This window comes from Arvicola amphibius, chromosome 5, assembly GCF_903992535.2.
Source record: "Arvicola amphibius chromosome 5, mArvAmp1.2, whole genome shotgun sequence".
NCBI classification, from domain to species: Eukaryota; Metazoa; Chordata; class Mammalia; order Rodentia; family Cricetidae; genus Arvicola; species Arvicola amphibius.
In genome coordinates, this window is record NC_052051.1 from 14,535,509 (window position 1) to 14,563,250 (window position 27,742).

Consider the following 27,742-nt stretch of genomic DNA (forward strand, 5'->3'; position numbering starts at 1 on the left):
AAAAAAAGTTTAAAAAAAAAAAACTCAAAAAGGGGAAAAAAAACACCTAGCAGTTACCACTCCTTAGAGACAACTGTACGTCCATGTTTACTGTGGCAGCATTCACAGAAGCCAAGATGTAATGAATCAGCATAAACAACCAGCAGCACCAGCAGGTGAATGCCTGAAATGTACACATAGTGGGTGTCTATTAGTAGCATGTGTGTGCCACAGTCTGTACCTGTGGACATCAGAGAGCAACTTTGTGAAGTTGTTTCTCTCCTACCTTTCATGAGTTCAGGTGTCAAACGCAGGTCACCAAGTTTTTGTGGAGAGTGTGACATTACCTGGTTGTAGGTAGAATTGAAGAGGAGGTGAGATAGATTGCATATGGAAGATGAGGGAAGGGAAATGACAGTGAGTGGGAAGCCCTTGGTTTTAGAATAGAATGAGGGTGGGAGACTTTTCTGAGAACACTTAAAGACAAAACCAGAAGGACAGGGAGCTCTAAGCCATAAACATGGCTTTGGTGAATTGGACTTGTTACTGAGAGTCTTCAGAACTAAGGGTGAATAGGGCATGAGATCTGTGGTCCAGGAGCTTCCTCAACTAAGTACGATTGAAAATGGGGTTGTAGGGCTGGAGAGATGACTCAGAGGTTAAGAGCATTGCCTGCTCTTCCAAAGGTCCTGAGTTCAATTCCCAGCAACCACACGGTGGCTCACAACCATCTGTAATGGGGTCTGGTGCCCTCTTCTGGCCTGCAGACATACACAGACAGAATATTGTATAAATAATAAATAAATATTTTTTTAAAAAAAGAAAATGGGGTTGTAGAGTTGTAGGGAACTGGAGAGGTGACTCAGCGTTTAAGATTACTGGCTTCCTTTCCAGAGGACCCAGGTTCAATTCCCAGTACTCACATGACAGCTCACAACTATCTGTAACTTTTTTCTTCATTAATTTTTCTCTGCTCCCCTCCCTGCCTCTCCCCTCCCCTTCAACCCTCTCCCAAAGTCTCCATGTTCCCAATTTACTCAGGAGATTTTGTCTTTTTCTACTTCCCATGTAGATTTGATTTATGTATGTCTCTTAGGGTTCTCATTGCTGTCTAGGTTCTCTGGAATTATGATTTGTAGGCTAGTTTTCTTTGCTTTTTGTTTTAAAACCACTTATGAGTGATTACATGTGATAATTGTCTTTCTGGGTCTGAGTTACCTCACTCAAAATGATGTTTTCTAGCTCCATCCATTTGCCTGCAAAATTCAAGATGTTATTTTTTTCTGCTATGTAGTACTCCATTTTGTAAATGTACCACATTTTCCTTATCCATTCTTCGGTCAAGGGGCATTTAGGTTGTTTCCAGGTTCTGGCTGTGACAAACAAAGCTGCTGTGAACATAGTTGAGCACATGTTCTTGTGGCATGATTGAGCATCCTTTGGATATATACCCAAAAGTGGTATTACTGGATCTTGAGGAAGGTTGTTTCCTAATTTTCTGAGAAATCGCCACACTGACATCCAAAGGGGCTGTACCAGCTTGCATTCCCTCAAGCAATGCAGAAGTGTTCCCTTTTCCCCACAACCTCTCCAGCATAAGTTGTCATCAGTGTGTTTGATCTTGGCCATTCTTACAGGTCTAAGATGAAATCTCAGAGTTGTTTTGATTCGCATTTCTCTGATGACTAAGGATATTGAACATTTCCTTAAGTGTCTTTCAGCCATTTCAGATTCCTCTGTTGAGAGTTCTCTGTTTAGGTCTGTACTCCATCTTTTTATTGGATTATTTGTTATTTTGGTGACCAATTTCTTGAATTTTTTTGTATATTTTGGAGATCAGACCTCTGATGTCGGGTTAGTGAAGATCTTTTCCCATTCTGTAGGCTGTCGTTTTGTCTTATTGACCGTGTCCTTTGCTTTACAGAAGCTTTTCAGTTTCAGGAGGTTTCATTTATTAATTGTTTCTCTCAGTGTCTGTGCTACTGGGGTTATAATTAGGAAGTAGTCTCCTTGCCAGTGCATTCAAGTGTACTTCTCACTTTCTCTTCTGTAAGGTTCATTGTGGCTGGCTTTATGTTGAGGTCTTTGATCCATTTGGACTTGAGTTTTGTGCATGGTGATAGATATGGGTCTATTTTAATTCTTCTACATTTTGATATTCAGTTATGCCAGCATCATTTATTAAATATGCTTTCTTTTTTCCATTTGATATCTTTTGCTTCTTTGTCAAAAGTAAGGTGTTTGAAGGTGTGTGGATTAACATCCAGGTCTTCGATTCGGTTCCATTGGGCCTCCTATCTGTTTTTATGCCAATACTAGGCTGTTTTCAGTACTGTAGCTCTGTAGTAGAGTTTGAAGTCAGGGATTGTAATGCCTCCAGAAGTTCTTTTATTGTACAAGAAAGATTGTCTTGGCTATCCTGGGTTTTTTGCTTTTTCCATATGAAGTTGAGTACCGTTCTTTTGAGGTCTGTGAAGAATTTTGCTGGGATTTTGATGGGCATTGCATTGAATCTGTAGATTGTTTGGTAAGATTGCCATTTTTACTATGTTAATTCTACCTACCCAAGAGCATGGGAGATCTTTCCATTTTCTGGTATTGTCTTCAATTTCTAAGTCTTCCACTTGTTTGATTAGAGTTACTCTGAAATATTTTGTTATTTGTGGCTATTGTGAAGGGTCATGTTTCTCTGATTTCTTCTCAGCCCATTTATCATCTGTGTACAGGAGGGCTACTGACTTTTTTTTTTTAGTTAATCTTGTATCCTGCTACATTACTGAAAGTATTTATGAGTTGTAGAAGTTCCTTGGTAGAATTTTTGAGGTCACTTATGTAAACTATCATATAAGCAAATAGTGAAAGTTTGACTTCTTTTCTGACTTGTATCCCCTTGATCTCCTTTTGGTGTCTTACTGCTCTCCAGCAAGGACCTCAAGAACTATATTGAACAGATAGGGAGACAGTGGACAACATTGTCTTGTTCCTGATTTTAGTGAGCTTGCTCAGAGTTTCTCTCCATTTAGTTTTATGTTGGTTGTTGGCTTGCTGTATATTACCTTTATTATGTTTAGGTATGTTTCTTGTATCCCTGTTCTCTCCAAGACCTTTATCATGAAGGGATGTTGTATTTTGTCGAAAGATTTTTTTGGCATCTAATGAGATGATCATGTGGTTTTTATTTTTCAGTTTGTTTTTTTTTTTTTCTTTTTTCTTTTTTTGGTTTTTCGAGACAGGGTTTCTCTGCAGCTTTTTTAGAGCCTGTCCTGGAACTAGCAGTTTGTTTTTATGGTGGATTACGTTCTGTCTATAATTCTAATTCCAGAGGATCTGATACCCTCACATGTACATTCATGCTACTGCACACTAAATTAATTAATTAATTAACTAGTTAATTAATTAATTAATTAAATAAGTTGGGGTTGTAAATTAGGTATGGAGAAGAACATGGAGAGAAGAGTGAGGGTCAGGCCTAAGGAAATGCTAGCATTGAGCATATGAGAGAAGGGGGGAGAAGCTGCGTGGGGAGCAGTGGGCTGGAGACTGGAGGTGTGAAGAGTTTAAAGTAGCCTTCACTGGGGAGGGGGACAAAGAATAGCAGGACCATGTTGGATTTGTTCTGGTGAACTTGCGACAGCACCAATGAACCAGTGGACCCTCACCACTGCTCTGGGCACGTTGGTATGGGGAAAACAAGGAGCTGAGGTCTGAACCCCTTAAGGAGGTAAGCACAAACTTCCCTGAAGAACCTTGGGAGCTCCCTAGTTAGGGGTGGAAACCCTAAATCTAGTATGATAATTTAGTATATTTCTATGGGATTCCTAACTGCATTACACAACATTTGGTCAGCTGAGACCTACATGCAATTGCTGACTTCTGTGGTATACCTGACCTGCAGAAATGCCACATACTTCAGATATGGCTGCCCGGAGCTTTAGTCCATTTGTTCAGTCCATTGCATGATGGTCCCCATGTCACCATCTGCTGTTGATGGCCAGTTTGTAGTTTGGAGCTTTCATATACCTGAGCTCAGCTCCCAGTGGGGCTCTTAATCTAATGTGCACACTTTCTGTGTATTTCGGCACGTGTTTGGAGTTCTGGTTCTAATTCCTTAGAGCCAAAGTTCCCATCCAGTAAATATTTTTCTCTGCCCCACCCTCCCTTAGACACAAGAAAGCCTCCTGGGAGGCAAGACAGATTTTGCAGCATTTTTTAATATACAAAAGAAAAAAATTAGCAGTGGACACTGTCCAGCCTTCATTCCACATCTAAAGCTCGAGAACAGAGAGACCAGTCAGGAAATAAGTTAGCATTCACAGGACCTTAGAACCACAAGCAGAAATGCTGTACTCAGAAGTCAAGGGAGTGCAGGTTCCAATCCCAGTGGAGGAAGGAAAAAAAATGTTCCCAAAGTATATAAGACACCCAGTCTTAAGAAGGTAGACTGACTCACAGCAGGCCAAGCCTTCAGACCAGTAAACCTTGAGGCCTGGCAGGACACCTGGCATGAGAACACTCCAGTTACTGTGCATGTCTCCTGTGACTCGGTCAGCTTCACCCAACTCCTAAGCCACCAACACATCACAGCGAGTATTTGAATGTCAGCCTCCACGGGGTGTTCTCCAGGGTCTCCTGACAGCAATTCAGCTGCTCTGCCGTGGGTCCTCCCACCCCCAGCCACCCACTGTGCTCAGTTCCTGTTGCCTTCTGCTGACTCCAGTTGCTGATGAGCCCACAGCACTGCCAGCGCCTCTTCTATCTACGGAACACAAGAAAGAGGGGCTTAGAGCAGTTGCCCAATAAGGCCCCAAAAGAGCCATGACTTCCCTTGCCTCAGCATGGTAAAGGATTCGTGGAGCCCTCACACTCTGCCACTCCTAAGATCCCAGCCCCACTGCCACCTTCTCAGGGAGAGGTACCACTGCTGGATGTGGCTCCATACGGTCAGAACACAGCTACAGAGCTCGATTGAAATCCAGCAGATTGGTGTCAACTGCCTGCCGTAACCTATCGAGAATAGCCCTTCCTCTTTGCTGTGCTGCCACCCAACCTCCACCTGCCTTGGCATGGAGGGACTCTGGGGACTCCAGCAAAAACAGAAGCTCCAGGTTGTCCATCTCCAGCAGCATGCCTGTGATCTTGCCAGTCAGTGGGGCGCAGGTATCATGGATGAGGGAGTAGAGACGCTCCCCTGTGTGGAACAACCTGAGAGCTTTACGCACACGCCTGCCTCAAAGCCCAGCACCCGGGAGTGGTGGCAGCCATGGAGTGAGGCAATGAGGGTGTCTGGGATCTAGCCCTAGAACCTGTCACCCCAAGCTGTGTCATTTAACCTTACTGGAAGCTTCTCTTTCCACCTCTATGAAGTGGGCATCGCAAACCTGCCTCAGAGAACAATCTGAAGGGCCAAGAGGAATATTATATGTGAAGAGATCTACGGCAAAGTCAGTTAGGTTTCAAGACTCCATTTGGGAGAAGCGGTTCTCACTGGACACACTGGGATTCCAGACAGGATGTAATGCTCAACTTGAGACTTCGGAGTGTGGGAGGCAAACACACACCAACAAGTATTTCTAGCAGTACAACCTAGTTTCGGTGTCTGCCCAACTTGACAACAAATGGGGGGGGGGGGGGACCCCCCAGAGTGAGGGTGCTTACGTGGGTGTAAAAAGGTCTTCCCGTAAAGACGTGACACTGTTTACAGACATTAAGCGTATGTAATTTTCTTCTATGTTGAGGGACATAAAGTGACAAAACCTAGTGGGTAACCTAAGGAAACAATGGGGCAGTGGCAATGAAGGCTTTCAGCGGAGGGGCTCGAGGTCTGCGTGGTCACGGAAAGTGTGCCCACCAGGAACAGGCTGCTCATTCATTCCAACATTAGTGACATCACATTCATGTACATGTGCATGCGTGCGTGGTGTGTGCATGTGGCATGTTTGTGTGCAGGTGTGCTGTCCGAGGCTGGAGGAGGACATCAGGCACCCTGTTCTATCACTCTGAACCTTATTCCCTGGAGACAGTGTCTCTCACTGGCCCTGAAGCTACCTGTTCTGCTAGGGGGGTTGGCCAAAAAGTTCCTGCCATCTTCCTGCCTTCAGCCCACAACTCGGGTTACAGGAGCACACAGCCATGACCAGCTTCTCCATGGGAGCTGGAGATTCAAACGCAGGTCCTCAAGCTTACACAGGAAGCACTCTTACCTATTGAACCATCTCCCCAGTCCCCACCAGTGCCGTCTTTCGTTGGAACCTGCCAGAAACTCCAGGGCTAGAGAGGAATGGCACTTGGAGCTCCGAGTTCAGAGGGAACCACGGGTGTTTACCCACTGCATGGTTATTTCCCACCTCCTGCAGTGGGCGCCAGGAGACAGATGAAATCTGGCCAGGGCACCCCCTGGAAGAGGTGTGAAGACATGAAATGACCACCCTGGACTGTTTCCCAGTAGAATCCCAAGGGCGTTCTCCTACTGTGCTTCTTGGCCCTGTTCCACATCCAGATATCTCCCACCTAGATTCCGCGTCAGCTGGAAAAAGCTCTGGGAGCATCAGCCACTAGTGTTCTAAGGCAGGAAGACAAAGGCTTACCAAGGCAGCTGAGATGAAACTACCTCACTCCCAAGTCTGTCCTCACTCAAGCTGTTCCCGGCAGGCTAGGCAGCTCTCAGCCCTCCTACCTGCCCCAGGATGGGAGAGCCAGCCACTCACCAATCATTTGTTTCTGTTCATGCAGGGGCGCGGCAGCCAGCATGGACACAGTCAGAGGCTGATGGCCAGGGACATATACAGCCGACTCCTGGACCTGCACATGGTGCCAGGAACAGATTCCTTAACCATACGGATGGGAAAGGCCTCAGACACTTACCCCATCAGGTGAACATAAACCTCCAGGAAAGGTTCTGGAAGAGGGAAGCAACGTCTGCACAATCAGGTGGGACAGAGAATCCCTAACAGGGGCGTGGACTAGAAGACAAAGTTACGCTCAGAGATGCTGTGACCCAGTGAAGGCCCTTCAAAAACAGTCACACGACAGCCACGCTTCACTAACCACTCCAAGCCCAATAAAGCACTCTTCTTGACAAGCTTTACAAACACACCAGCAGTAAGCGTACATCTCAATGGTGCATGTGTGTGTGCGTGTGTGTTGAGACAAGACCTATATAGTTCAGGATGGCCTAGAACTCACTAGGTAACATGGGCTGGCCTAGAACTCTTGCCTCCTCCTTCAGCCCTCTCACGTCTTGCTAACTTTAAAAGTAGGTATTGCCGTTTAAATACTATTGTTTGTTTTGCAAGAAATCATTAGAACTGGACATAAAGAAATTCTAGACATGCTTCAATGATGTTGAATTTGAAACCTTTGGAAGGGAATAAAGAGAAGCATAGCCTTTTGTTTAATTATAATAAACGTTTTTAGTTCTATTTTGAAGTTTAATCTCATTCCTTCAGTACTCAGTGTGTTCTTAGAATTCCTTCTCCTGATACAGGAAATTCAAATTCATTTTGGCAATAACCTAGACAAAAAGTTTGCAACCAATAAAATGTGACCATGGTTCTTTCTCCCCTCTTAGTAAGAATGCTCTTTGACTGATTACACATAATAGTAAATGAAATTTTATAAGCCAAGAAAAGCAAATACCAGAGAGAAAACACTTTAGCCAAAGTTATGAACCAGGAGACAACAATGAGCAGGCAGCCTTACCCCATGGGCACTGTGTGCAGATGAAGGTCCTCTATGTGTCAGGAGAGACTGGCCTGGAATAGAGCATCCCTCCCCACCTGGACCTGTGGTCTGAGTACCAATGTTGACTGTAAAAAAAAAAAATAAGAAGAAGAAGAAGGTTTCAAATAGCCACTTAGAAAAAAATAGATAGCGAATTTCGGTGGAGCATTAAAGAAATTTATGTACTATAGACAAGAATGTCAGATAGACAGCAATGATAGAAATACAATTTACAACACAACCAGCAATTTCAGCTCTAGATATGTACTCAAAAGAATTGAAAGCAGGGTCTCAAGGAGAGAGCTATAAATCCGTGTTTATAGTGGCAGTATTCATGGACGAGAGCTCACAGGTGGAAGAGAGCTCACATGGACGAGAGCTCAGTCTGTGTGCTCATCAACACGTGAATGAACGCATAACCAAATCTCCATATGCAGGGAACTGTTACATGGTGGAACATCCCTGAATCTTGAGGACACTGTGCTAAGTGAAAGCCAGTCACAAAGGATTGACAGTCCGATTCCACTTGCATGAAGTAACCATACCCAAATTCATAGAGACAATTGCTTCTCAGCCTTTTGGCAAAGAGCCACTGAAAATTCAAAGAGCCAAAAATTGAATGGTGGTTTTTCAGGGGCCAGAAGGGATAAAATGAAGAACTCCAGCTAATGGGAGTCCAGTTTTATAAGCCAGAAGGCTCTAAAGAGACGATTGCGGAAAATACTGCAGTTTACACTCTGCAGTGGAAACACACTGGATGCCACTAAACTATGGGCTTAAAAGTAGCAATGCTCGGGGCTGGAGAGATGGCTCAGTGGATAAGATCATTGCCTGCTCTTCCAGAGGACCCCAGTTCAATTTCCAGCACCCACATGGCAGCTCACACCTGTCTATAACTCCAGTTCAAAGGATCTGACATCCTCACACAGATACACATACAGATAAAACATGAACATTTAAAGAGAGTTCTAAAACTCTCACTGTTCTTGTGGAGTACTGGGATTCACTTCCAAGCACCCACATAGCAACATACAACTGACTGTAACTCTAGTTCCAGGGTATTCTTTTGGCCTCTGTGGGTACTGCATGCATATGGTGCACATACATCCATGGAGGCAAACACTCATGCACAGAAAATAAAAATAAATTTTTAAAAAAATAATAAAGCAGTAAATTTTATATTGTGAATATTTTACTACAGTTGAAAATATATGACAAGGAGCATGTATGTTGAAGCCTGACAACAACAGAAGACAGGGATTTATTTCATCTGGTTCATTCATGCGGAATCCCCAAAGAAGCCTCAGGGCTGAACAGAGGCCCAGCACAGAGATGTGAGGATACTGGCCAACAGATACTCTTGTCTTAGAGCCACAGCAGTTTCAGTACTTACTAAGATTCGAATCCTCCCATCTGGGAACTCACCAACTCTCATAACAATGGGCCTACTATTTGTATCTCTATTTTAAAGATTAAGTCCAGAGAGATAGCAATCAGCAAGGAGCACAAAGTGACTCCCAAGGTCATTTATGTTACAGACAGCCTCCAAAGCTGGCCTGGCTCACCAAGAAAGCAGTATCCCCATGGAGCCTAATCTAAACTCCCCTCCACTGCCAGCCCCAGGGATAAGATTTTGCTCCCCCACTGACACCCTTCCATCCCAGATCCCGGCCTTGCTCACTCACACTCACCTACGCTCTGCATGTGAGGCATATGGCTGGAGGCCTGGCAGGCACTGCCCAGGCGAAGATAGGAGTGCTGCATCGTGCTTAGGGACTGGACCACGGAGGCAGCTGGAGGGCAGGCAGCACAGAGAAAAACAGAGGGTTTGGGTTATGGTCAAAGCAGCACACTGTGGCCTGAAGTTCCCAGGGCTGGGGAGGAACTAGAAATTCACAGCAGAGAAAGAGAGTTGATATACTTAGACCAAGAACTCTAGGGAGATTGTCTAGAAACCTGTAAATGACGAAACCCCGCTGACATCTCTCCTGAGTTCTGATCCTTCACTTTAGTCCCAAGAGTGTAAGCTTGGAGCTTAGGTCACTCAGCAACAGTTTAGCCAAAGGAGTTTCTTTTTTTTCTTTTTTTTTCCTTCGGCTCCGCAAGAATTTTCAGCCCCAAATCTGAGTAGCTTCTGGAGATAACTGACAATGGCCACACTGTGTCCTTGTCAGGGTTGCCACAGTGTTTGCTGCTACATGAACATTTCATTTGGTCTCAAGTTGGAAAGGGGTAACTGAGGCTCAGAAGAGGGAGGGAACCAACTCTGAGAAATGCAAAGTGAGGCTTGGCCCCAGAGTTATAGACTGCCTCCTTTTGGGGAGTGTGTGGGGGATTTGAGACAGGGTTTCTCTGTGTGGCCCTGGCTGTCCTGGAACTCACTTGGTAGACCAGATTGGCCTACCAGGTTGAACTCACTGAGATCCTTCTGCCTCTGCCTCCCAAGTGCTGGGATTAAAGGTGTGCACCACCACCCTGCTATACTGCCTCTTCTTTTGAGGCTCACACTCACAAGCCTTGCTGAACATAGAAAGGCTGAGTCACTTACACGAATGTCCATGTGACTGGGCTGTCCACCTGGGGTCAGGTTGCATCGGAGCCATGGAGCCAGAACCATAGTACACGGCCTGGGCTGTGGACTGTGGGAGAAGAGGACCCAAGGTGAGAGGCATCTTTGCATCTTCTCAGGGACACCATTGCAAGAACTGCACTATCCCCTGCAGGAGGTAACTCGGGCCTACAAAGCTAACATGAGTGCTCCATTCTCCCATCTCGGGGTGTCCTTTATCCCTAAACCCCTCAGAGTAAGATCGCAGATTTCTTTCAACCATTGTTCCTTACCCTCGTTCAGTGACCTAGATAAAGTATGTCACTTACTCCAGGTGGTGAAAGCATAGCCAATGGCTGACGGATGTCACCGAGCCAGTGGTCTTCAGTCATGCATATCTCTCCACTGTTCTAAGTTCTAGGGTGTCATTCCCCTAGCCATGCTCCTCAGAACACGAACAGTCAGGTCATGCCAAGGTGCAGACGCATCTGTCTGAGTGGGGAAAATGCTACAAGCACTATGGCTGTTTAGGAGAGCCAATGGATTCTGACATAACTGGAGAAGATAATGTATACAATAAAGCAATTGAGGTTACTTTTTTTTTTTGAAACAGAGGTATCTCTGTATAATGTTGACTGTCCTGGAACTTGCTCTGTAGACCAGGCTGGCTTTGAACTCAGAGATCCACCTACCTCTGCCTCCTGAAGGCTGGGATTAAAGGTGTGTGCCACCACCACCCTACTTTAGGCTTCAGTACTTAATGTAAGACCTCCCAAACTCATTTAGCCACACAGTCTCTTCCATACAACACAGAATCACACACAGACTGGAAGACAAGATAGCATGCTATGCCGCTTTAAAGATGGGGCTAGTGAGACTTCAAGGGGTTGGAGCAGCTTGCCCAAGGTGTTTTCAACAGAACCTATTTGTGAAGTTCCATGCCCCTGTGGGAGCTGTAGGCACACTGTCACCTGGGACACGGAAGGCACTAAGTAGTTGGTAGTTTGCTGGAAGGAGCTCAAGACAGGGCGCGACAGCTGCCGCCTATACTGGTTGGTCAAGATGGCCTTCCGCTCTTCCTTGCGCTGCGCCAGGGCCACATATAGAGGCTTAGTACCCACGATGCGCCCATTCATCTCGGTCACAGCCTTTGTTGCCTCTTCTGGAGAGGAAAAGCAGACAAAGCCAAACCCCTTGCTGTGGCTACTTTCTGTCATCACCTAAAAGCAAGACAAGACAAGAGTTGTTGGGCGCGGGGAAGCAAGACTCCTGGGATACAAGCTTCTCCCCTGGGACCACATCCAGCACTGAGCACATCCTGTGACAGCCTGTGATAGAGGGACGAACCACACTCTCCTCGTTTGCTGAGGCCTACTGTATGCCCCACATCTCACGAGACTTTGTGGCTCACACCCGGACTCCTGATTAGGGAGGCACAGCTGGGATAGCTGGGATTAAAGGTGTGCACCACCACTGCTCGACTCTGACAATCTTATTAATTTTGTTCTAAGCAAAATACTCTTAGAAGGGAACCAAAAACTCATTAGGACCAGATGTCATTGCGTGTGTGTGCACGTGTGTGTGTGTGCATGTGTGTGCATGTGGGTGTGTGCATTGCATGTGAGTGTGCATGCGGTATGTGTGCACATGTGTGCATGCAGGTGTATGTCATGTGCACACGGAGGCTGAAGAAGAATGTTGGACATCCTGCTCTATCACTCTCTACTTTATTCCTTTGAGACAGAATCTCTCACTGTACCTGAAGGTAGGCTGGAAGCCAGCCAGCCCTGCCATCCTCCTGTCTCTACCCAACATAGTGCTGGGGTTACAAGCACATACATGAGCAGAGTTAGGTTTTTACACAGGCTATGGGGATTTGAACTCAGGTCTTCATGTTTGCACAGAAAGTGCTCTTACCCTCTCTCCAACTCAGGGACCAGAAGTCTTGATGCAAAAATATTGTTAAGAATTTCTGTTAGCAGATAGGTGTGTGTGTTTTGTTTTTTGTTTCTGTTTTTTGAGACAGGGTTTCTCTGTAGCTTTGGAGCCTGTCCTGGAACTCTTGTAGACCAGGCTGGCCTCGAACTCACAGAGAGATCCACCTGCCTCTGCCTCCCTAGTGCTGGGATTAAAGGTGTGTGCCACCACTGCCCGGCTCTATATTTTCTATTTTATATAAAATGCAATAAAAATTAAACAAATGAAGATGAGTACATTGCCTGCTGTAAATAAGCTACTGGCAAGTTCACAGTAAATTCCACTCAGGCTTTACTAACTTTATTGTTCCCTTTGAAAATCTATCTGCTGGGGGCTGGAGAGATGGCTCAGAGGTTAAGAGCATTGTCTGCTCTTCCAAAGGTCCTGAGTTCAATTCCCAGCAACCACATGGTGGCTCACAGCCATCTATAATGAGGTTTGATGGCCTCTTCTGACATGCAGGCACAACACTATATACATAATAAATAAATAAATCTAAAAAATTAGACAAATCCCTCTCCTACCCCTGTTCCCTATCTCCTCATAGTCAAGCCAAAGACCATCTCTACTTCCTCCAGGAAGCCCCCTCCTTTTCCCCTGAGCTCTGCATCTCTATCTCCAGCACTGCCTCCCATCATCTGCGTGTATGCATGTGTGTGCACATGTGCAGAAACACATGTTCATATGTGTGCAGGTTAACATGCATGTGTCTACAGAGCCCAGAAGACAACCATGGGTATCATTCCTCAAGTGATATCCATCTTTGTTCTGTAACAGGGTCTCAAGTTGGAGAGACTGACAGACAGATCAGCAAGCTCCAGCAATCTGCCTGTCTGGGGTTAGAATACACAGTGCCGCGCCACCACACTGAGCCGCACCGCCTCACAAGGCAATGCAGCCCTCACATGCTGCGCCACGGCACAGAGCCGCATCACCTCACACGTCGCCACACCGCGGTACACGGCACCGCACCACGGCACACGGCACCACACCGGGCCTTTTATCTTACCTGTGTTCTGTGTTAGGCCAGAACAGGTCCTCGCGCTAGCAAGGCAAGCACTTTAGGAACTGAGTTCTCCCTGAATCCAGGCCTCCCATCTCACAATTGTGATGCATCTGACCTCATCACTAGACCATAAAGTCCTCAAAGGCATGGACCACAGCTTAGTTATCTGTACATGCTGCCACAGAGCCTGGCGTGAAATGAATAAATACTGGGCCATCTTACAATCACCTGGGCTGCTTTGATAAAGTCAAATGTCCCTGGGGCTGGAGAGGCGGCTCAGCGGGTAAAGGCCCCTGCTGCCAAGCCTGATGACTTGAGTTAGATCCCTCAGGCCCACACAGTGGAAGGTGGAGAACGGACTCCCACATGACCTCTGAACTCTGGGCATGTTTGTACCTACACATATATAATAAAATATAATAAAGTTTTAAGTTAGAAAAGAAAGTCGGATGTTCAGGTCATGCCCTGGAATTCTCCGTGTTTCTTGTCTGACCCAGATGAGAAGCCAGGGCTGCGAACCACACAGGCCACGCTTCACCTTCGTCTTGTGAATGAGACATAGACTCAGCCTCCTGCACAGTCTTGGAACTGCTGGGCAGAACGGCCACTTGTCACCTCTTACGGACTTCGCAGGACTGGGCACACAGCTGGCGCTCAACAAATGAGGAAGAATGAGTGATCGTTTTCCAGATGGGTAAACTGAGGCCCAGAAATAGGGGTAAGTTTCTGGAACCTGACATATATGGTATCTATGGATGTTGAATAAAACAAGGTTATATTACATCAAGCCCAGCTCTACAGCTAGGGTATATGTTTAATTTCTCCCCATCCCACCCAGACAAGGTTGCTGATAGACCTCCAAAGGTGTGGGCCAGAACCAGAAAGAGGAACTCAACTCAAAGTCCCTGGAAGCCAAGCAAGGGTGAGAAGCTGGGGGTTCTGCAGGGGTGACAGCGGGGTGACAGGGGTGACAGCCAGGGCAGGGAGTGCTGCGCTCCTCACCTTAGCACTGGTGATCACTCCATAGGCAGAGAAAACTTCTTTCAACCTCTCGTCGTTAATGGAGTCGTCCAGGTTCTTCACGTAGAGGTTCACACCCTGGAAGAAGGGATACTGCTCAATGCCCCTTCCCCTCTTGTCCCAGACTGCCTGGGGTGGGGTCAGTGGCTGGCAGGGCCACAAGGGACATGTAGGGCTCAGCCTCATGTAGCCACTCAGCCTGCCTGTCCCCAGTTACTGCAGCTCCCGTAACATCTAAGGCCCACAACTGCTCCCACACACCTGCACAGATCCAAGCCTCCCATTCCACACGTGGGAACCACAGAAGGTGGCCTCAGACCTATAGCAGGCTGGGTGAGACTCAGAGCTCAGCCACACAGCTCTCTGGGAGGCCGTATGGAATGACTGTAGGCAGAACGCCTGACCGGCCAGTTCTGTTTTAGTCACAGAGTACAGGACAGCTGCCACTCCACCATCTGCCTGCACGACATACTACCTTACTTGCTGCAAGACACGACTCTAAGCCCTTTCTTGCATCGGCCCTAAGATAAGGAAACTTTGAGCCCCATCCTAGCGATATCAAAACTGTAGCACAGCCTTTTGGGCCAGTTCTTTGTGTGTGAACTGTGCTGCCCACCACAGGAGGTTTGCCAGCATCCCCTGCCCTGGAATGTGACAACTGAAAGTTCTTGACATTCTCAAGTGTCTCTGCAGTGAGAAGAAAGTGGTCTCACTGAGAACTATTGCAAATGGATGCATGTACGTGAGCATATGTATATATGCATGCATACTACGGACATTCTCCATAAAATCTAAAACTCTTATTAAAAAACTTAAAGAGGTTCATCTCCAAAAAGTCAGACTACTAACTTTAACCAGCTAACTTGTAGGGTGTGGTGGCTCCTGACTGCAATCCCAGCACATGGGAAGGAGAGACAGGAGGATCATGGCCAGCCTGGTCTACATAGTGAGTTCCAGGCCAACTAGAATTATATGATGAGCCTCTGTCTCAAAAATGATGACAAGGGCAGGGCAGTGGTGGCACATGCCTTTAATGCCAGCACTCAGGGGCAGAAGCAGGCAGATCTCTGTGAGTTTGAGGCCAGCCTGGTCTACAGAGTGAGTTCCAGGACAGCCAGGGCGGTTACACACACATACTTACACACATACTTACACACACACACACACACACACACACAGATGATGAAGGGGCTAGAGAGATGCTCAGCAGTTCAGAGTACTTGTTGCTCTTGACAAGGACCCAGGTTCATTTTCTAGAGCACACAAGCATCTATAACTCAGGTTCCAAAGGATCTGATGCCCTCTTCTGACCTCCACAGGTGACAGGCATGTACCTAATGACTTACATAAATCCAGGCAAATACTCATACACATAAATAAATCTTTAAAAAAAAACCAAGTTAACTTAAGGGAATCTTTTGTGTATGTGCACATGTGGAGGCCAGAAGACAAGCTTAGGTGCCTTCCTCAATCATTCCTTGTTTTCTGAGACCTGATCTCTTCGCTGGGAGTTGAAGATCATCAGTCAGGCTAGCCCGGTGGGTCGGTAAGCCCCAGAGATCCACCTGTATCTCCCAGTGTTTGCAGTAAGCTGTGTGCTGCCATACCCAGTTCTCATGAGGGTTACTGGGGGTCAAACGAGTGCTCATGTTTGTACAGCAAGCGCTTTGCTGACTGAGCCATGACTTAATGTGATTATAATGGCTAAACAACATTCCAGCTTCTGGATATAACATACTCTGCCTGATTATTCTCAACCTAGAGGCATCTGGCAATATGTAAGGCATTCTTGGTCCTCACCGGAGGATGTAGTGGTCACTGAACACTGAAGCTGACAGCATTCCAAACAGCCCTTTGTGGTGCCTCTTCTCTCTCACAAGCCAGGTGGTGATGCCTACCCCAGAGCTCCTCTGATTCTGGCCCTGAGCCACGTTTCTAGAAGGAGGGTGGCTAGAGGAAGGAGTCACACTCAGAGTGCCCCACCCTCAACCCCTCTTCAGACAGGAGCTGTAGCCTCCGTGAGGCCTGGCCTCACCTGGTAACGGTTCTGCCTCTCCTGCTTCATCTGCTCAAACCTGCGCTTCAGCTCGCTCTGCCGTTCTGCCCGCTTCTGGGCCCGACCCACATACAGCTGCTGCCCGCTCACATCCTTCCCGTTCATGTGGTCCACGGCCTGGAGAGCAGGAGCAGGCACACGGTGAACCGTGTGGATATGGCCTTGTCCCCAGTCCTGCCTCTGGGGCCAGAAAAGGACACCTGCAAGGCTGGCCTTCCTCTTTGGGAATAATTCATTCCGGGGAAAGGGCCACTTATAGGACAATCACTTTTAAAGATATGGCATAAAAAACTATTTATTTATTTATTTGATTTTTCAAGGCAGGGTTTCTCTGTAGCTTTGGAGGCTGTCCTAAAACTCGCTCTGTAGACCAGGTTGGCTTCAAACTCACTGAGATCCGCCTGCCTCTGCCTCCCAAGTGCTGGAATTAAAGGTGTGTGCCACCACTGCCCAGCTGGATTTTAAATTTGTGATTAAGATTTTTATTTTCTAAAACAGGAATAGGCCAGGCAATGGTGGTACACGCCTTTTAATCCCAGCACTTGGGAGGCAGAGGCAGGTGGATCTCAGTGAGTTTCAAGCCAGCCTGGTCTATTGAGTGAGTTCCATGACAGTCAGGAACTGTTCACAGAGAAACCCTATCTCAAAAATAACATAAACTTCTCTTTAAGTGTTTTTATTATTATTTATTATTTATGTGTATAAGTGTTTTGCAATTTCTGTCTGTGTATGGTGATCATAGAGGGGCCAAAAGGGGTGCCCCAGATCCCCTGGAACTAGAGTTACAAATGGTTGTGAGCTGTCATGTGGGTGCTGAGAATTGAACCTGGGTCCTTCAGAAGAGCATCCAATGTTCTTAACCAACCAGGTTCTTTTTGTAATACACTTGGAGAACCAAATTCCCATTCGTTTATCCACAGAAAGCAGCAGAAGTCAGACCCAAATGCATACTGACTCAATGTTTAGGATTTTTTTTTAAAGATTTGTTTATTTATTATGTATACAGTGTTCTATCTGTCTGTATCCTTGTTGGCCAGAAGAGGGCACCAGATCTCATTACAGATGGCTGTGAGCCACCATGTGGTTGCTGGGAATTGAACTCAAGACCTCTGGAAGAGCAGTCACTGCTCTTAACCTCTGAGCCATCTCTCCAGCCCAATGTTTAGGATTTTTAAAACCAGTGTGGGAAGAAATATTTGAGGGTGAAGAGGCTTCTTAAGAGGTCAGTTATTAGTAAATATTTATACACAGTGAAGACTTTCTCTTCCCCGCCTGAATGTTCAATTCTTTCAACTTCTAGGCCTAGAAGCCAACAAGAAAAGATAATGCTAGCGCCTTTGGTCCTTGCATCCTGGGCCAGGAAGGGTGCTTTCTGGCTTCCCAGTTGCGGGTTTGTGCCTCTTTACTGGAGCAGGGCCATGGAGGCACCTACCTTCTGAGCTTCCTCGTGCTTCTCAAAGTTGACAAAGCCGAAGCCCCGGGATTGGCCATTGCTGTCTCTCATCACCTTGACACTCTGCATCTTTCCTAGGAAAGACCAAACCAGCTTAGCAGGGAGCTGGGAAAGGGCCAGCATGCTCTCTTCCTTCCTATAAGTTCCCAGGAAATCCCAGGGAAGCCCTCCTCCCATCAGACCCAGGCATGGAAGAATAATAGTGTTCCCCCTTCTCCTTTGGGGAACACACCCACCAAATTGGGAGAAGAGGTCCTGGAGGCCCTGTTCATCTATGTCCACATGAAGGTTCTTCACGTAGATGTTGGTGAACCCCAGGGCCCGAGCCCCCAGCTCTGCCTCCCGCTTCTGTCGAGACTTGAAGTGGCCTACGAAACTGTAGACACATCAATAGAATAAAAGCTGCCAGGTTCATCACCCCTTCATCCCCGTCTGGGCTCACCTGGCAACTCTGGGTCACTTGGACCAATTGCTATCCTTCAGTTTCCTGTCTGTTGTTGGGAACCCAGGCAGGGTCATACTCCATGGACTGACTCTGTCCAGAGCCCAGCTGTTTTCATTAGGCAAGAAGCTATATTCCAGAACTCCACCTTGTATGAGGTTACAGGAACTTTAGTGACAAATGCATTCAGAATGCATGCTCTCGACTGGGAAGCTGAGAGCACAGGAAAGAATTGGACTCAAGTCTGGATCCTCATTTCAGTTACCTAGCTGTATGATCCTAAGCAAGTTACTGAACTTCTCTGAGCCTCAGCATCATGTCTGTAAATCTGGGGTCCAATTCACGCCATGGGGACTTTGCTTATTCACTGAACAAGCTTGGAGAGTGTACCAGAGAAGCACAGGTGAGCTAAGCAGACACGGTCAGTGCCAGGGTCACTGGTGATGGACAGGAGATAGACTGACATCATTTAAATGTGACATTCATTTTAAAATCTAGGGGGCTGGAGAGATGGCTCAGTGATTAAGAGCACTGGCTGATCTTCCGGTCTTGAGTTCAATTCCCAGCAACCACATGGTGGCTCACAACCATCTGTAATGAGATCTGGTGCCCTCCTCTGGCGTGTGGGCATACATGGAGGCAGAATGTTGTATACATAATAAATAAATCTTTTTTTAAAAAAAAATCTAGACTTTCTGGGCTTGGTGGTAGAGTACTTGCCTAGCATGGGTGAGCCCCTAGTTCAAGTCCAAGCATAGCCAAAAAGGAGAGAAAAAAATCTAGAAATGTCCAGTTTACATAAACACTTCTAAGAATCTTTTTTTTCCAGAGACAGAGAGAAAGAAGGAGAGAGGAAGAGAGGGAGGGAGAGAGAAAGAGAGAGAGAGAGAGAGAGAGAGAGAGAGAGAGAGAGAGAGAGAGAGAGAATGAGGATATTGCTATGTTGCCCAGGATTCCCTGAAACTCCTGAACTCAGGTTGTCCTTCTGCCTCAGTCTCCCCAGAAGCTGGGATGATAGGCACACACTACTGCACTTGGCTGAAAAGAATTCTTGATTAACAAGTGCCAGGCATAGGAAAGGCAGGTGGTAGATGGAGCAGATGTATCATAAATAGGTTGGAACAGACACCAGGAGCTGAACATCAGTGGTCCATACAGGGAAGTGGTTGTCTGTGAATCCAGGAAATCTTAGAACAATGTAGTAAGATCAGTGCATAGGACCTTCCCCAGAGAAACTCCAGATCAAACAACCCAGTGCCTCTGGCAACTAAAAGTTACCTCTCCAGTGAGTTCATATGTCAGGGCTGGAGAGATGGCTCAGAAGTTAAGAGCACTGGCTGGTCTCCCAAAAGTCCTGAGTTCAATTCCCAGTACCTACATGGTGGCTCACAACCATCTATGAGATCTGGTGCCCTTTTATGGCTTGCAGGGATATATGCAGGCAAAACTTTGTATACATAGGGGCTGGAGAGATAGCTCAGAGGTTGAGAGCATTGCCTGCTCTTCCAAAGGTCTTGAGTTCAATTCCCAGTCAACCACATGGTGGCTCACAACCATCTGTAATGGGGTCTGGTGCCCTCTTCTGGCCTGCGGTCATATAAACAGACAGAACATTGTATATATAATAAATAAATAAATAAATATTTTTAAAAAAACTTTGTATACATAATAAATGAGTCTTAAAAAGTAAAGAAAGTAGTTCACATGTGTGATTTTAGTACTTAGAAGGTGGAGACAGGAGGATGGGAAGTTCAAGATCATCTCCAGCTGTAGAGTATGAGACCCCTGTGAAAACACAGAAAAGCTGTCATTCCCCCACAGCACTGAGTGTGGCGGCTGGGCCATCAGATGGGCTGATTCCAAATGGGAAAGGAGCAGCCCGCAACAGGTTCTCTCTGGACCTGCGGCACAATTTTCCTATCTGTGAAGAGGGATGATGCCAAGCTTGTACAGGTACAGGCCTGCTGCTTGTCCAAACACATACCTGCCTTCCCACCTGCCCCAGATCTCAGGGAACAGCACATGAGAAAGAGAAAGAGAGAGAGAGAGAGAGAGAGAGAGAGAGAGAGAGAGAGAGAGAGAGAGACGGAGGGAGGGAGGGAGGAAACCGCAGCCATACCAGGAGACTGAAAAACAGATGAAATTGTCAAGCCCGTCGATGATTTGGCCATGAGCTATTCCCTCTAGAATTCTCATCCTTGTTTAACGAATAGTCCATTTGAATGCCTATCGACTTCAGCTTACAGAAGGGAAGCATCCCTGAGAGGTTGAGCCCTCTCCTGAAGTTACAACCCCAGGGGAAGAGCTCTGCCCAGCACCCTGTACCCATTAGACAGTCACAAAAGCAACACTCCTGATTGAATAGCTCCATCCTTCAGCCTCCACCCTCTCCACAGGGCTGGGAACTCACACTTTTCGGTCATTCAGCAACATCCCGTTCATGGTGTTGATGGCTTTCTGGGCAGCCTCGTGAGTCTCAAAATGTACGAAGCCAAAGCCCCGCGATCCATGTTCGTTATATACTACCTGGGTCACAGGGAGGAGTGACAGAGAGACCACTCAGCAGGGACTTCAGGGAGAAAAGGAAGACAAGGGGGTAATGACCAGCATACGAATGTTTGTTGGTGAGCGTAAAAGACAGTTATGAAGATGGAGCTCAGTGACAGGCTCTGCCAGCTGCTACTGGACCTTGGGTTCCACCTGAGGGGCGTCCGAGACTTAATCTCCTAACAGCCCCAGGTTAGAATGGGAGGATGGAAGTTTAGAGGGACTTGCTTGAGGGGACAGCATAAGGAGGAGTGGACTTGGGAATTCAACCCCACAGCTGTCCCCTAATTCTGATAGCAAACTGGGGATACTGTGAACATCCCAGGAGGCCAGCTGTAGAGGCTGTGTACAGTTGCCTGGTCTACTGCTGGTGACAGGCTGAAGAGAATGTGCTGGGTTATGAGGCTGACAGTATTTTGAAAGAGAGAACTAGCCAGGCGGTGGTGGCGCTCAACTTTAATCCCAGCACTTGGGAGGCAGAGATATGCAGGCTCTCTGTGAGTTCGAGGCCAGCCTGGTCTACAGAATGAGTTCCAGGACAGCTAGGGCTGTTACACAGAGAAACCCTGTCTCGAAACCCTCACCCCACCGAAAAAAGGGGCAGGCAGAAATCAAGTCTATTTGGAGTAAAGTGGGATCTACAAGTAGGAAGTTTTGAAACATGTGCACATGTGCATAGTGCATACACACACACACACACACACACATCTGTTTTAGTTGACTTTTGTTTGTTTGGAGATTTTTTGAGACAGGATCTTGCTCTTTAGTCCACTGGCTCCAAACTTGAAATTCTTCTTACCTCAATTTCACAAGTGCTAGATTACAAGTGTGTGCCCCTGTGCCCACCTCACAAACTATTGACGGTGGTTACTCCTGGTGGCCAGGTCTGGGAAGTGTTTAGTTTATTCCCTTCTATATTGCTTTTTGTTTTTTGGGGGTTTTGTTTTTGTTTTGTTTTGTTTTTTTTGTTTGTTTGTTTTGTTTGTTTGTTTGGACATAACAGTCCTAGCTGTCCTGGAACTCACTTTGTATACCAGGCTGGCCTTGAACTCACAGAGATCCACCTGCCTCTGCCTTTTGCATACTGGGATTAAAGGCATGCACCACCATGCCAGGTCCTATATTGTTTGAGTTTTACCAATTCCTATACTATTCTAACAGCAAACTCACCATGCCTGTTCTGTAATGCATCTGGTTCAAATTGAGAAGGCAGAAATGGGGAACAAAAACATACCTAGAGTTCAGATGGTTCTCGGCTCTTGATGAACTTGAATTAAGGACTTAGGTCCCACTTCTAAGGTCACCATGACCCCAATTTCACAGAACCACCACCTGGCTCAGCTCAGTGCCACTGTCTACCCTTTCATCTCCATGCCAATTGCTGGGCTGCTCTTCCTAAAACTCACTGTGACTAGGTTCCTTAACTGCCATGGCTTTAGCCATGCACAGAAGTCTGTCAGCTTGCAGTTTGAGGCTCCTCTGATGGGCCCTGCACAACAATCCTGCATCCAAGCATTTCTAATAGAGTTGGTGAGATGTGCTCCTGTGGCTATGAGGACTTCCTGCTCTTTCAGAGGCCCTAGGTTTAACCCATACTGGAGAGCTCCAGGTCTAAAGGCACCAACGCCCTCTTCTGGCCTCCAGGGGTACTGCTTGCACATAGTGCCCATAGAGACAAGCAGACACAAACACATATACATAAATAAATACAGTCCTCAGTCTCATACCCATCACACTCCTCTACCTCTCCACCCCAAGCATGGTCTTTTTACGTTTAGTTCAAGGAATTTCAGGCTCAACCATGCTCCCTCCCACCCCCACACCCTGGATCCACCATTGCTGAGATATATACTTATCTTGTTACATGTTCCAGAAAACCCTTTCCAGGTAATTCTTAACTTCCGAACCCCAGTGAGAAAATGAGAACAAATGATCTGTCCAAGGTCAACCACTCAATAGCAATTTCCTAATTATCACACTTTCACTTAGATGTCTCTTGTCCCAGGTATTTTTCCATAGGTGGCACGTATCTCCCCGCAGCCCTATGAAGGGAGTTCTACTAAGGCCCCTTTTTGAGGAAGTCAAAGTAGGTGCAGGGTGCACAGTCAGGAAATGAAAGCATTTGAACTCAGGACATCCGGCCTCGAGACTCCTCTTTATGGCCCGGTGTTTTATGTTGCCTTGCTGCTATGCAGCTGGCTTTGCACTTAGGTGATTCAGATCATGTGTTCTTCCCATGATGCCATTGAACTCTTTCTTGATTGGCCTAATGGCTCCCTCCATTCTGGGCCCCTGACTCTGAGAACCTCGGGCTTCCCTCTGAGCCACATTTCCAGTTATTCCTACCAATTCAATCCAAGCTCCCTGGAGTGGAGATAGGGATCTCATTGTAAGCCTTGTTCCCAACTGAGCCCACAGCAGGACTTCCTGAAGCCTCAAGGAATTTGCTTATGCCACACAAAGCTTGCTCTCCAGTCTTGAGTGGCCCAGAGGATTTAAGGTCTGAAGAAGTTCGCTTCAGCTAATCTGGTAAATTTGAATCCAAACTGGGCGGTGGTGGTGCACTTGGGAGCAGCACTCGGGAGGCAGAGGCAGGCGGATCTCTGAGTTCGAGGCCAGCCTGGTCTACAAGAGCTAGTTCCAGGACAGGCTCTAGAAACTACCGGGAAACCCTGTCTCGAAAAACAAACAAACAAAAAAAAACAAAAACAAACAAACAAACAATAAATTTGAATCCATTAGTTCAAATGGACTCTGAAGCCAGACATGGTGGTGCATAGAAAAGGCTGCAGGGCAGGAGGGTTGGCTGCTTTGACTTTGAAGGAGACCAAACTATATAGTCATAGAAACTCAAGGCTAGCCAGGACTATGTAAGACCTTGTCTTAAAAAAACAAAATAACAAAAAAATAAAAAAACAGCTGGGCAGTGGTGGCACATGCCCTTAATCTGAGCACTTGGGAGGCAGAAGCAGGCGGATATCTGTGAGTTCAAGGCCAGCCTGGTCTACAAAGTGAGTTCCAGGACACCCAGGGCTGTTACACAGAGAACCCCTGTCTCAAAAAACAAAAATTAAAAATTAAAAAAAAACAAAACAAAACACCAGGCAGTGGTGACACATTAATCCCAGCACTTGGAAAGCAGACCCATGTGGATTTCTGAGTTTGAGGCCAGCCTGGTGTACAGAGTGAGTTCTAAGACAGTCAGGGCTACACAAGGAAACTGTGTATCAACAAAACAAAACAAAGAACCCTTAAAATAAAACAAGAAACAACATCAAAAACCAAAATCCAAACAACCCACAAAATCAAACCCAAAACTTTTAAAGATTTACTTATTATGTATACAATGTGTTGTCATGTATGTCTGTGTGGCAGAAGAGGGCGCCAGATCTCATTACAGATGCTTTGAGCCACCATGTGGTTGCCAGAAATTGAAATCAGGACCTCTGGAAGAACAGCCAATGCTCTTAGATGCTGAGCCATCTCTCCAACCCCCAAAACTTTTACGGCTAACCCACATCCATGTGCTCCACGGAACTGCAAGCTGCTCCAAACCTCTGTGGCCTCAAGCAAAATTTGGGAATCCTCCTGGGGACACCTGAAGGGGTGGTAGGGAGGAATCCAGAGTGGCTCCAGAGGCAGACAGCCAAGCACATAGAAAGACAATCTGCTGACGGCATGTAGGAACTTACCACACGGTTAAGCTTCTTCCTCCCACTGGCTGTCAAAGCAAGGAGCTACCCTCTCTCTCAGTACAGTACACACCTCAGGCTGTGGTCAGTCTACTCCTTTGAGTAGTAGACAGGCCTTCCTCAGAGGGACTGTGGGAGGCCCAGCTTCTCAGGGACTATAGCTGGCTCATAGCGGTTTTCTGGAAAGGCTCAAACCCAGAGATCATGGTACCTCTGCCTTTGCCCCCCTAGAGACCTCTGGGGATCTCATTGGCCATCCTCAGTAACATCTGGGGCATAACACCCAGGTTTTAGCCCACTACTTAGAACACATGGACCTGCTGTCAAGTCCTGCGCAGCCTCATAAATAAGGTCAGAGAACTAAGCTGAACCCTGCAAAAGCTGTAATCCATCTAGTAATTACTGCACATCATGATGGGGGAGAGTTTGGTCTGCTCGTGCATGCAGGAAGCTGAACACAAGACAGACTCGGAGACACAGCCGTGACAAGAAATAATACCACCACTCAGGTGGACTTTATGTTCTAATAGAAGAAATATCTTAAAAACAAGCCGTGGTGGGGGCTGGCCATGACACGCAGTGGTAGAGGGGGCTTCATCTCCAGCAGCAAGGGAAACCCGGAGCAAGATGTACCTGCTAATTGCTGCAATGTCCCCAGTTAATACCTTTATTATAACCATACACTTACTTCTGTTTTTTGTTGTTAACTAATGCTCACTTGAATGTGGATTGGTCTGGGGCTGGCTTTGGTCTCTGGGGAGCAGTAGGAATAAAGGGGGTCCCGATTCTGAGTTGAAGCTACAGGTAGCCTGTGAATTTTTACTCCCAGCTGTCTGAGACATGGCACAGCTGTGAGAAAGACCTGGGATAGCCTGCAGGAGCATGGAAGACCACACAGAGGAAATCCCAGATGTTTCAACTGACAGCCGGCCAAGCCCACATAAACTAAACAAACTGTATGGGGTGATTATCCCAGGAGCGGGCTACCGGGTGCGGGGGCGACCTCTAGTGATCATAAGAAGATAAAACCATGAGCAGCTACCGGCCAAGAGCTTGCTGTACCCACAGCCTGCGGGGTGCCCGTTGGTATCCCTCTAACACAGAGGTAATGGGCGCCAACTGACTCAACTAGAGGGGCTCACCCACCTTAGAAGAGAGGATGCTCCCAAAGGTGGAGAAGGTGTCATAGAGAGCCTTGTTATCAATGGAATTCTCCAAGTTTTTGATAAAGATGTTGCCCATACCAGACTTTCGAAGCCCTGGGTCTCTGTGGGACCACATGATACGGATGGGTTGGCCTTTGATCATCTCAAAGTTCATTGTGTCCAGTGCCCGTTCCGCTGGAGAGGAGGCAAGGAAAGGGGCAAGTTAGGTGACATTTGTACCCCGTCTCCATGGTGCTGAGTAGGAATCAAGGAAGGACAGCCATAAATCTGGGTCTCCACTTGAGATATGCGCTGGGAGACTCGGTGGATTCAGAAGCTGAGGAATTAATGGGTACATGGCATTCCTCGGCACACTCACGGGGAAAGGTCAGACGCTCAACAAGCGCAAAGGATCCGCCATCTTACAGATGCAGAGACTGAAGGCTTGGACAAAGCCAGAGCCAGGCTATTCTAGCCTTGAATGGGCATTGGCATGTGACGAGCAATGGGGAAGGGGAAGCAAACCCCGTCCCAGTCACCTCATGCCACCGGTGAGTGAGGTACCTTCCGTCCAACCACCGAACGGAGGCCAATGCCACCAAATGCCAGGCAGTCAGGGACAAAGGTGGGAAAGCAAGCATGCAACAATGGTACTCGGGTTCTGTACTATACGTCAGAGAACAGGCCATTTGGCAAACGGCAGTGTGTCAAGCCACCTCTGCCCACCATCCTTTTCCTTGGACAGCCTGTTTCTTGCAGATAATGCACTGCCTGCTTCAGAGACCCTACTAGCTTCAGAGGCACAGAAGCGGCTGAGGGGATGGAGTAGAGCAAGCATAGAGGTCTGTGCTTACCATCCAGTGCTAACATACCCAGCCGGGAACAACACTCTACAGTTCAGATCTCCCATCTATGGATAGGCCCAGAGGGCTAGCTCCTGTTTTACTCACGAGCCTTGCAGAGGGGCAAGAGGAGGCAGAAGTGGGGTGTAGTAGAGGAAGAGAGCATCCTGGACTTTGGAAACCTCCCAACTCACCCAGGAGGCCTGAACTACAGAATCTTTCTTCATTTTGAGACAGGGTCTCAACATGTAGCCCAGGCTGGCCTCAAATTCATGTTCCTGCCATGGTTCTTAAACCTGGTCCTCCATTCTTCGCGGAGCCCAGACAGGGTTGACAGTTACCAATCAATCCTCTCACCCAACAGGGGCCAACAAAGCCGAGAGGAGGCAGCTTTGCCAGGATCTGAAAGGTAAGGCACCTGGTGTAGGCCCTATGCCAGGCTACACCGAAGGGCAGGAACCCCAGGCTTCCTCACTCTCCACCTGCAAGGCTTTGGGCCGCGTCCCCCCAGGTGCTCTCCATCTCTTAGGTAACCACTCTTGGAGGGAGGCAGAGCTCCGCTTCTCCTTTCACTTGGGCAACTGAGTTCAGGATGGTTGAGCCTCTTGCTCCACGTCACACAGATCCTGGGTTCCTAATCCAGATCTACTTAACACCAAAGTCACCCGGCAACAACCAGTACACCCAGCGGTAACTGCCAATTCTCCGAATGCCTGCCTTCCAACTTCCTGTCTGTGGGCCTCAGTTTCCCTAACCATGATAAAGAAGATGGAAATGCAGGCTGCCCTATCTTCCCTGGCTAGGATCTATAACACTAAATACCCACAATTAGTCACAGGACCATTTCCACCTAAAAGATAGAAAACCACTGTTACTTAGATAATAAAAGTTCATTTGAAATAAAATTGCCAGCTTTCCAGCTTAGGGTGGCAGTTATCAAAAGGACATTATTTTGCCCAAGGATGTTAACAGCAAGGTCTTCCTCTTCCCTGGGACTCACCGTCAGCAGGCTGCTGGAAGTTGATGTAGGCATAGCCCAAGGAGCGTCGGGTAGCCACGTCCCGGCACACACGGATGGACAGAATAGTGCCAATGGGGGAGAACATCTCATAGAGCATAGCTTCAGTCACGTCGGGGTGCAGATCGCCCACATAGAGAGAGGAGAGTGCGCAGCCCTGGCCACTGGGGTCCATGGTGTGCAGGGCACCCAGAAGTGGGTCACCAAGCAGCCCCAGCCCGCAGGGCACTGGGCCTGGCAATCGCGGTGGTGATCACAGCGGGGCTCTGCCAGTCGTCCTGACTCTGTCAGCTCCTTG

At 47.3% G+C, this 27,742-nt stretch overlaps 1 protein-coding gene across 1 annotated transcript; it reads right to left on the minus strand.

The window, feature by feature from the left end:
- Positions 1–4,666: 4,666 nt before the first annotated feature.
- Pabpc1l (poly(A) binding protein cytoplasmic 1 like) lies at positions 4,667–27,619 on the minus strand. The gene is made up of 14 exons (XM_038331320.1): positions 27,427–27,619; positions 25,586–25,779; positions 20,611–20,726; positions 17,995–18,134; positions 17,738–17,832; positions 16,285–16,422; positions 14,232–14,327; positions 11,218–11,466; positions 10,253–10,337; positions 9,390–9,524; positions 7,678–7,784; positions 6,684–6,777; positions 5,037–5,167; positions 4,667–4,735 (listed from the first exon to the last, which is right to left on the minus strand). The coding sequence occupies exons 1-14, from the start codon at positions 27,617–27,619 to the stop codon at positions 4,667–4,669; spliced, it is 1,842 nt and encodes a 613-aa protein (XP_038187248.1).
- Positions 27,620–27,742: the final 123 nt, after the last annotated feature.

Coding starts and splice junctions, on each gene's coding strand:
- Pabpc1l (XM_038331320.1), bottom strand. CDS start 27,619: ATGGACCCCAGTGGCCAGGGCTGCGCACTCTCCTCTCTCTATGTGGGC. Junction 11,467..14,231: donor GAGTGATCACCAGTGCTAAG/GTGAGGAGCGCA, acceptor TCTTGCTTTTAG/GTGATGACAGAAAGTAGCCA. Junction 6,778..7,677: donor CTGCACACAGTGCCCATGGG/GTAAGGCTGCCT, acceptor CACCATGTGCAG/GTCCAGGAGTCGGCTGTATA.